The sequence below is a fragment of the Vigna unguiculata genome, chromosome 6 (genome assembly GCF_004118075.2).
Source record: "Vigna unguiculata cultivar IT97K-499-35 chromosome 6, ASM411807v1, whole genome shotgun sequence".
Classification (NCBI taxonomy): Eukaryota; Viridiplantae; Streptophyta; class Magnoliopsida; order Fabales; family Fabaceae; genus Vigna; species Vigna unguiculata.
This window is the reverse complement of record NC_040284.1, coordinates 24101412-24111603: the sequence shown is the minus strand read 5'-3', so window position 1 is coordinate 24111603 and position 10192 is coordinate 24101412. Positions and strand designations below refer to the sequence as shown.

The 10192-nt window shown below is 32.0% G+C and overlaps 2 protein-coding genes across 2 annotated transcripts; one reads left to right on the top strand and one right to left on the bottom strand.

The window, feature by feature from the left end:
- Positions 1–448: 448 nt before the first annotated feature.
- Positions 449–3815, top strand: LOC114186728 (GDP-mannose 3,5-epimerase 2). Its single transcript, XM_028074718.1, has 7 exons — positions 449–582; positions 958–1368; positions 1473–1566; positions 1666–1795; positions 2050–2182; positions 2639–2846; positions 3243–3815. The coding sequence occupies exons 2-7, from the start codon at positions 959–961 to the stop codon at positions 3396–3398; spliced, it is 1131 nt and encodes a 376-aa protein (XP_027930519.1). The 5' UTR covers positions 449–582; position 958; the 3' UTR covers positions 3399–3815.
- A 2879-nt stretch (positions 3816–6694) lies between these two features.
- On the bottom strand, positions 6695–9981 carry LOC114188852. The gene is made up of 4 exons (XM_028077511.1): positions 9598–9981; positions 8796–8990; positions 7439–7620; positions 6695–7206 (listed from the first exon to the last, which is right to left on the bottom strand). Exons 1-4 carry the CDS (start codon positions 9878–9880, stop codon positions 6874–6876), a joined length of 993 nt encoding a protein of 330 aa, XP_027933312.1. The 5' UTR covers positions 9881–9981; the 3' UTR covers positions 6695–6873.
- Between the last annotated feature and the right edge of the window lie 211 nt (positions 9982–10192).

Here is a 10192-nt window from a genome sequence, read left to right as displayed (position 1 = left end):
ATAGTATAAGAGTATAATATCTATTTCATGTACAACAAATTTATTTATTTGATAATAACTATTTTAAAATATTTGTATGAATTGACATGTTAAAATTTTAAATAAGGAAAAAAAGTTAGATATGCCTGCAAGTGTTATCCGTGTAGAAATAATTATATTATTTTTCATTTAGATATGATTCTCGAAGATAATTATTCTAAAACTCAACAAACTTACTTATCATACTCATACATACATGTTATTAAGTGGATTATTTATTCATAACTATTGGTGTATCTATTTATAAATATTAACCATAACTATATTAAATGAAAAATATATATATTTGATATTTTAAAGATAAGTAATAGATTTAGAATTATTTTTTTTATTTTCATGAGCAAATGTAAAATTTAATGTGTGTTTCCTTTGCCTCCAATGGATCTAATAGATAGGGAGAAGTGATACATGAGTGGCTCTGCCTTCACACACTGCCACTCTCGTCTATATATAGCATTCACACCCACCACACACAACACATGCACACCATTTTCTCTTCTTCTCCTTCTCTCAATCCTTTTCACTTTCATTCTCAGTTCTCAGGTATTCTTCAACCTTAATGTCTTGTCACTCTCTTATGTTTCATGCTTTCCTTCTCTGTTTTTCTTTAATTTCATTACTTCCCACCTATTTCGGTACTAATATTTTCCAGAAATTTTGTGTATCGGCGAGTTAATGTTTTTTACATGCACCCTTTAATTATTTTATTGCTTTTTTCATAATGTTGTTCCGCCATGTGCCCTTCTTTGGGGTATGTTGTTCTTCTAATGTCTGTTGGTTGGTTTTCATCTACGAAGGTTGTGTTTTTTTTTTCTTCTGTCTGATTCTTCCTTAAAAAAAGCAACTTGATGGTGAAATTGTTGTTTCTGGTGACATTGTATGCGTTTCTGACTAATTCGTTCATGTGGGGTGGTGCAGCATGGGGAGTTCCGGAACCACCGACTATGGAGCATACACTTACCAAAACCTTGAGAGGGAACCTTACTGGCCCACTGAAAAGCTCAGAATTTCCATCACCGGCGCTGGTGGTTTCATTGCCTCACACATTGCGCGCCGCCTCAAGACTGAGGGGCATTACATCATTGCTTCTGATTGGAAGAAAAATGAGCACATGACTGAAGACATGTTCTGCCATGAGTTCCACCTTGTTGATCTTAGGGTTATGGATAACTGCTTGACAGTAACCAAGGGTGTGGATCATGTTTTCAATCTTGCTGCTGATATGGGTGGAATGGGTTTCATCCAGTCAAATCACTCTGTCATTATGTACAACAACACCATGATTAGTTTCAACATGATTGAAGCTGCCAGGATCAATGGTGTTAAGAGGTTATTGAATTTGAACAAACATGAGTTGCGCTTTCACTTTCAATTGCATAATAGGCTTTGTCTGTGTCATGATTGAAGGTTTTTTGTTTTTGTTTTTGTTTTAGGTTTTTTTATGCTTCTAGTGCTTGTATCTACCCTGAATTTAAACAGTTGGAAACAAATGTGAGTTTGAAGGAGGCTGATGCCTGGCCTGCTGAGGTTTGTTGCTGACCCTTTAATTAGTTGTTCAAGTTATGCTGGTTATTCACTTGTATACTTAGGTTATCAAGGGCATGTTTAATTTGTGACTTTTTCTAGCCACAAGATGCATATGGGCTTGAGAAGCTTGCAACTGAAGAGTTATGCAAGCATTACAACAAGGACTTTGGAATTGAGTGCCGCATTGGGAGATTCCATAACATATATGGTCCTTATGGGACATGGAAAGGTATGTTCTTGTTGGAAATCTAAGTGAGTTTAAGTCCTATATTTGGTAAAAATAAGAAAATTGAACAACATATAAGGTAGAAGATTCACGAACTCATTACCTTTTCTGGGTTGAAGGTGGTGTCATTCTCTGATGTGTTTTGACTTATGTCTAATTGGTGTTATATCATATCTATAAGTCGACAAAGTAGTTGTTTACATTTTTATATAGCTCTTTTGGATTTGAAAGTTTGTTCCTTTGTTGTTTGTCTTCAGGGGGAAGGGAGAAGGCTCCTGCAGCATTTTGTCGGAAGACTCTTACTTCCAAAGACCAATTTGAGATGTGGGGAGATGGATTGCAAACAAGATCCTTCACCTTTATCGATGAGTGTGTTGAAGGTGTACTCAGGTATGCCTTACTGATCTTGTGGCTAATGACTGTTATATCAGAAATTATGACTTATAGGGTTTCTCATATTTTAAAATTTGAATTATGAATACATGTTTTTGGTTATATTGAAAGCTGAGAATGAATCCAGTAGTGTGTATTTGTCATTAATAAGTCATATTCATGCTCAATTACAAATGAAAACAATTGCAAAATTTCTATGTTTATCCTGAAATTGCTAGTTCTGAAGATGTTTAAGATTTGCATAGATTGGGAAGAAATGTTATTGTCTCAATATACAATATCTGCTGAATTTAATGGAAGCAAGAGTGTTTGAAGTGACTTTACAAGAATTAAGATTTGCCTGTTTGGTTGTACAGTGCTTGACTATATTACCTTCTTTAGTGTCTTCTGCTGGTTAGTTCTAATTATTTGGTAAGATTTAAATCACATTGCTGTTTTCTTTTTTGTGTTTAGATTGACAAAATCAGATTTCCGGGAACCAGTGAATATTGGAAGTGATGAAATGGTGAGCATGAATGAGATGGCTGAGATTGTTCTTAGCTTTGAGAACAAGACTATACCAATACACCACATTCCTGGCCCTGAAGGTGTTAGAGGACGTAATTCAGACAACACATTAATTAAAGAAAAACTTGGTTGGGCACCAACTATGAAATTGAAGGTATTATTGTTATTTTAGTGATGGGAAAGTCACCATGTTTTCCTCTCTTTATATGTTCTTTCTATGTGGCTGTAAAATTATCTTATATCTGATAAATCTCCTACCGATTTTTTATTTACTTGTCAACATTATATCACATTTTACTTCACATTCCACTGTTTGATCTGTGTAGTGGATCTTATCTTTTATGGATTTTCATCAATAAGATGAGTCCAAATTCTCTGCTGAGTTTGTTGGTACTGAACATTAAACATACACTGATGTTAGTACTTTAAAAATGTTATTAATATATTTTGAAAACACAGCAGCAGAAGAACAATACATAATACTTAGCCGAGAATCCAAATTCCAATAAGATACTAAGTTTTACTCAAAGTACCTCAATTCTCATTGCAGGATGGGCTAAGAATCACATACTTTTGGATCAAAGAGCAGCTTGAGAAAGAGAAGGCATCTGGTGTTGATTTATCAGTGTATGGATCATCCAAAGTGGTGCAAACTCAGGCTCCTGTTCAACTGGGTTCTCTGAGGGCTGCAGATGGCAAAGAATAAAGCCACTAACGTATGAATTTCACAATAAAATAATATCTGGTGTTGCAAGTGAAGGGTTAGTTTATGTTACCATTTTACATATATCACTCAGATCAGCAGATCACAGATAACAGAGTGACTAAAGATTACTGAAGTGTTTCAAGTGCAGGGGTTGATTTCATGTTGGTATTAAGTAGAAATCTTTGGTCACATATTAGCTATTGTTGAAGTTAGTTTCATGTGTTTGAGACGGATCCTGTTATGTAGCTATAGCTTCTGTGAAGTTAATAACTGCTGTTTAAGGTGTTGTTGTTCTATTGGGAATTTTAGTTTGTGTTAAAGTCTAAGTATTTATAGTCTTGCATACAATCCCTTCTTGAAGTACTAGTTTAATTGTATTCAATGTTTTTCTCTGATCAAAATGTGAATTTATTTTGATAATTTGTGCAATTAGAGGTATTAATAAAGGTTGATACTCTCTTGTTTCTATCTTTTTTTTTGGGGAAAAAATAATAATTTCTCTAATCTTAGAATAATAATAAACAATGATAAAAAGAAAATATTAAATCTAATTTTATCATCATTAATTTATTCATATTGTCTACCATTAGTAGTAAGAATATAAACTGAAAAATAATCAATACCCGCTTATTATACAAATATGTTAATCTATAAAAGTAATTATTTTCTTCATTTATATAATTTGGTGGTCAATAGATTGACTCTTGTGGATTTTTTTTCTTACGGCTTTAGGAAAAAAATTCTGGTCCTTGTATAGTTGAGTTAAATATTATGACTAGACTATTCGTATTATTATAATAATAATGAACAGTTAGAAAAAAAATTACAACTCCTTAATAAAGTTAATTTGTTTATTTAGTAATATTTTTTAAACAAAATTAGTTTTTTTTAATTAATATGTGTAATTATGTTATAAATATCTGATAAGAGAATGTGTATTTTAAAAAAGTTAAAAAACACTTTCTTATTTGGTGATTATTATGAAATAAAGAATGCATTATTTTAATTATCATTTTATAATAGCCACAAGTTATTTTTCTTAATAATCATTCTTGTGTGATATCATATAAAAGATACATAAATGGGAAGAAACTAATTAATATAAAACTACTGTAAAATACTTTTCACGAAATAAATATATCTTTTGGTAATAGCATGGCATTTGAAATACTAATTATCTGTTGCAATTTTGAAGTTAAAGAATACATATGAGTTTTTTATGATAAGAGTTTGAATTGAAGTTTTGTGTGGTGAAATACGAAATTTTGAATTAGAAAAATAAATTTTTAACAATTAAATTTTAATAATTTTTTAATATATAATATCTTTTAAGTGATTTTTTATTTTTTTATATTTCAAATTATTTAAAAATTATTATATTAAATAATTATTAAAATTATTATCAAAATTTAATTATTAAAATATTATTGTTTTGTATTAGCCAAAAAGGAGAAAAAGGAAGACTGGGCCAAAAAGGTGTCAATCTCGATGTGGGCTTTGGATTGTTATTACTATGTTTAGTGATTTTGCATCTTTCTAACTAAAAACTAAGCTTGTGCTTTGAAATGTAAGAAAACCAAAGTAGTCAACATTTTGCGATGTTGTCGGGAATGAGTAATTTGTGAGAGCAAACATTGGGACCTAGGAATCAGTCCGGTAACGTGAAACACAAGAACCCTAAAGTTACTTTTCAGTTTTCATTTTGTCTGTAGCTATAAATTTGTTGGGACCACCAACTTTCATCAGTAACAGTAAGGTACTAACCACTCTTTCCCTTTATCTTTCTATAAATTTAAGTTTCCTAGTCCGATCTTTTAAGTGATGATGGTCCTTTATTTATCTAGTTTTCTAAAATTTATTTTTAAATATGCTATTTGATATTTTATTTACTTTATTAAGTAAGTTTAACCTCTTTTATTAATATTATATTTGTTATTTTTATTTTTATTGCTATGTATGCGAAAGGACAAGTATGATTCCCAAATTCTGTTCATACAATGTAAAGTTAGACTTTCAAAGAACTTTAAAACATTAACTTATCTATTTTTAATTAAATTGAAAGAATAACTTCTAATTGATAACATTTTTTAAACAATTGAAGACACGTTTATAAATATACAATTTATTCAAGAGATTTATTATTACACAAAAGATTTAAGTGGAACTTTTAACTTTAATTTAGACAAAATTTAGATTGTTTAATTATTTATTTGATCTCTCTTTTCGTTCGAAAATGTAAAATTGGTCCTTCAATTTTTTTTAGTCTTAATTTGATTTTGGTATTTAAAAAATTGATACAATTTGATCATTTTGTTAAAGTTTTTGAAACGGATTAATGATTTTTTTTTATCAAAATTGACATTAGAATTATGTTAATTACACCAACAAAGCAAATCATTTTTATTAACAATTTCAATTTTGATAAAAAATTGTTTATCTGTTTCACAAAATTTAACGAAAAAATTTAAATTGCGTTAAATTTTCAAAATCCTGACCAAATTGAGATTAAAAAGAACCGGAAGACCAATTTGACATTTTTTTAACAAAACCAGCTATCACAAGAATAATTAAACCATAAATTGAATATAATGTGTAATTATTTTTTCATTTCTAATCAGAATGAGAGTTTCATTTTAATAATTTTGCATGACAAAATAGCTTGTTAAATATTATGGCATGATAAATTAGTGAAGTGAAATTTCGCATTTAATTGGAGAACAAATCTAATTATTATTTTTTTATGAAAAAAGTTGGAGGTTGTATCTTAAATATACGAGTACAATACTTTTATTTTTTTCTTTCTCTCCACTTGCAGACCAAAAAAAGTATCCTCCCATTCTCTCTCTGAACTAAGTAATGTTTTAATATTTTATAAACCTCAGCTCGAAAGTTATACATGAATTTCTTTTATGAAGACAAGTTTATTGAACATCAGCAGAGTTTAAATAATTTATAAATTATCTAACTTATGTGTCCTCTGTTCGTTACTTTTTTTTCCTGTTTACTACTGCCATTAATGTTTTAAGTAATATGAGAAATGACTTTTATTTAAAACATTAAAGTGTTAAATGTCAATTACAGTTTTATATCTTCTTAATAAAAATAAAACATAAAAGTATAATAGCTATTTCAATACACATTGTCAATTTTTGTTTCATTTCTCCTTGATTGATGCATTCTTCATATTTGAAGTTCACGTTGTGACCACTAATATAGTCACCACTTACCTTAATTTAAAACTATACACCAACGAAATAATTTCGTTAGAAAATTACCCGGATCGGTAAAAAGGCCCATGACATGAACAAGCTATATTTAAGGCGCCCTCACAATTCACATTAAGTATAATTCAGTATACAGTATACATATATATATTGGTTAAGTTTGGGTGCAACAGGGGAGGGGGTGCGAATCCCAAATGTTCTGTAATGAAGCAAAGTTTCAAATATGACATACGAAATGTGGTCCGTTAACTCTACTCATCTTCAATATATGACAAGTCCTGTTGCAAAGGGTTAGCCTCAAGTTGCTCTGCGAATTTTTGGAGTATATCCTTCACAAGATTTCCCAACTCTTCTTTATCCAATTCGGTACCATCTTTTTCTTTTGTTACTATATCATCAAAGACAGCGTCATAAAGGAGAACAGCTGCCACCTCAGCTTGAACTAGCGGTAGACCCAATTCCTTTGCGTTTTTCTCTAGGTAGCTCCTTATTATTTCTGTGCTCCTTAAGCCATCCCTTGCATCCACTTTTTCCCCAAATACCTTCTCCACTACGTTGTTCAATTCCTGTTCATTGGCTAATAGCTGCACCATTGTCCACAATAAAAGTTGATAAATCAGAGTGTGCTAGTGGGGAAACAGGTACACGCTTTAATGGGTTTTTATGTATTTCAATGATGATGATTTATTTTTTATAAACTAAAAGGATGATCAGTCTTCAATTTGAAAAAATGTAGATAGCATGGTGAAGAATATATGCATATATGAAAACAAAAAAATTAAAACATAGGGTTTTTAAATAATATGTGAAAGATACCTGTCTTAGCTTAGAGCCATTAACTACTTGAATATTCCGGATAACAACAACATTCTCTTTCGAAAGTTCCTCCTCTAGATCTTGCATTACAGACTGCAGAAGCTGCGCAAACTGTGCCTGACCCAATTTTTCTTCTCCATCCGCCCCATGTTTTCTCAATAAATCATTTAGCTTTGGAAATTCTGCTCATTTATGCTCAAAAGGTCAGTTTTGTTCGACACCATGTATATATGCTAACAAAAGTATTAAATAAATCCTAGATATCATAATAACAGCACATGTTATGCCCAGTTTCAAACAATGGAAAATATACTTCACAATTTTCTTTAAATGGATATAAGTGTGCATTCCAACACATTATCTACGATAAATAGAATCATAATCTAAGAATTCCAAAGCCAAAGAACACAGACATACCTTCTACAAATCAAGCTAAATTCTACATAGGCAAATGGAAGATAAGACATTAACACAGATAACAATCATCTTCACAAGTACAAAATGTCAAAACCAAGTTGCATAGCATGTGGTCTGTGAGGAAGTGCAAGCCTCCTTAAGTGAGGAAAAAAAATAGAACTGTAGAAGTCAGTATCCGATTATAAAAATCCAAAGGATCAATCTTCTTTTCATCTGGTATAAGAAAATGAAATGCTATATACTTTTCGGAATTCATAACATCAACCATTCTAAAAGTCTGTTACTGTGTGATGCAAACTCTGGAAACAATGAACTCGGCCAGTTCTAAGCAGAGGTAGAATTTTTATACACATGCCTCAGGGAGGATTTCCTATTTTGTAACCTTATGCCAGTTGCAGGATTTCCTTCTAAAATTTGCAACTACAAGAAGAAAAATGTTCTCGCACCACAAATCCACTAAAAAAGCAAAAAAAAAAAAAACTAGATTGCCATGTACAATCATGATTCTTGCCTTTATCAATCTAACATAAAGCGGATCATAGTAATTCTTAGGAGCATAAGAAAAAAGTGCAGAACCAGATAGAGCAGAAGCTTATTGCTCATGCAAGGAAAAAGGTTCCATGAATAAAACATGTTACATCTTTGATTTCGATATGTCTAAATTAATAACCGGAATTCGATATATCTTTGACTGAGAGGCAGGGCCAAAAGAGCATAGTAATCAAGAGGACAGAAGAATCAATAAAGTATCTCATACTTTACATCTTACAGTTAAGGGTCATAAAAACTTAAATATAATAATGAGAATTTGAGATGAAGATACAAAATTACCATGCTAGTTATAAGGTACTACAAGTACAAGTATAGTTGATTCACCGGAAGTCAGAAACCGAAGTAAAGGGAAAAACGAACAAAACCCAAACTAAAAAGTAATATTAACCTGAGAAAGGAGGAACACCCATCTCAGCTCCCATCTGGACAAGAGCATTCCGAATTTCACTCTTGCTGATTTTCCCCTCATCTTCATCATCTAATTCGGTAAATAGACTTTCTGCTAACATGGCGAAGTCGTCCTCATCCTTTAATAACAAACGTAGAGTACTTCCATCCAAGATTGACACAACAATAGGATTATCTGCAAACAGAAAAATGTAAAACAGAATTCATTTCCTTGTAAGAATTTTCAGAACCGATTATTTGTTCGTAAAAAAACAACACGAAAACTAATCCACAAGTTCTACAACTGCAATAATACTATTATCCAAGTCACGTTTCAGTCAAATTCGATCAAAAAGGGAACACAAGATTTTTCCGCTTGGCGGCATTATTTTCCCCACACTCGACCTATTTCAGTCTTTTCAGCAACCAGCAACCAAAAAACACAATAACAACAGAGGGAGATCTACGCAATCGCACACGAGGATTAGTGAAGAAAATACGAAGACTCCGTGATTTCAACCGAACAAAATAACAAAATCAATTCAGACATACTCCATATGAATGCAAAAAAAAAAAAAAAGCATCAAAGCCACGGATCAGATTTCAAGATTAGACAACTCATTTAAATACTAAAAATTACGCACTCAATCGATCATCAGCTAGTAAAGGAACTATTCAACATCCTGAGAGAAAACGGTTAATCTTAACAATTAGTATTTTGTTTACTGTTTTTTCACTTTTCAGCGTGAGGAGGTCGATCGCACGCACAAGTTTACGTGCGTGAGCAGAAGAAGTTAGCAAACCTTTTAGTTCATCGGCGATAGCGGTGATGTAGTCTCGGAGAACATCGGATGCCTTATCGGCGGCGTACACTGCGGAGCGGAAGGCGTCGGCGTCGGGTGTACGGAGGCGCGTGAGAGCAGAGTCTTTGAGAGAATCCGGTAGTGAGAGACGAAAGAGGGAAGAAGAGGCGCGGGAATGAGCAATGTCGATTATGTCAGCGCCGGTGAATGAACCGTCGCCTAAGGACAGATCGAGACCTCTGAGTTGCGTTCCGTCCAGTACCTGCAACGCTGCGTCTGACATTTTCGACTCTTTGGTTGGAGTGAAGAATACTTCAACTGTTTGTTGCTACGCGTGATTCTGTCTTTTTTCTCTGAAATCAGATTGAATCAAATCAAATAGTATCAACCCTTTTCCACCTAACTACACTTCAAAATCAAATTGTATACTTTTACATTTTCCTACCTTAGCAAAATTACGTGTTTTAATAAAGGGTTAAATATGTTTTTAGTCCCTTAATTTTCAGTGAATCTTGGAATTAATTAATTTTGAAACTTTGAACCAATTTAGTCATTCATCTTTTGAAATACGTGGATTTAGTCCTTTTAATCAAAT

Excerpts from the sequence above, each read along its gene's own strand:
- LOC114186728 (XM_028074718.1), top strand. The coding sequence starts at position 959 with ATGGGGAGTTCCGGAACCACCGACTATGGAGCATACACTTACCAAAAC. Across the intron at positions 1,369-1,472 it reads AGGATCAATGGTGTTAAGAG|GTTTTTTTATGCTTCTAGTG; the intron begins GTTATTGAATTT and ends TTTTTGTTTTAG. Across the intron at positions 1,796-2,049 it reads TCCTTATGGGACATGGAAAG|GGGGAAGGGAGAAGGCTCCT; the intron begins GTATGTTCTTGT and ends GTTTGTCTTCAG.
- LOC114188852 (XM_028077511.1), bottom strand. The coding sequence starts at position 9,880 with ATGTCAGACGCAGCGTTGCAGGTACTGGACGGAACGCAACTCAGAGGT. Across the intron at positions 8,991-9,597 it reads TATCGCCGATGAACTAAAAG|ATAATCCTATTGTTGTGTCA; the intron begins GTTTGCTAACTT and ends TTCTGTTTGCAG. Across the intron at positions 7,621-8,795 it reads GGGTGTTCCTCCTTTCTCAG|AATTTCCAAAGCTAAATGAT; the intron begins GTTAATATTACT and ends ATAAATGAGCAG.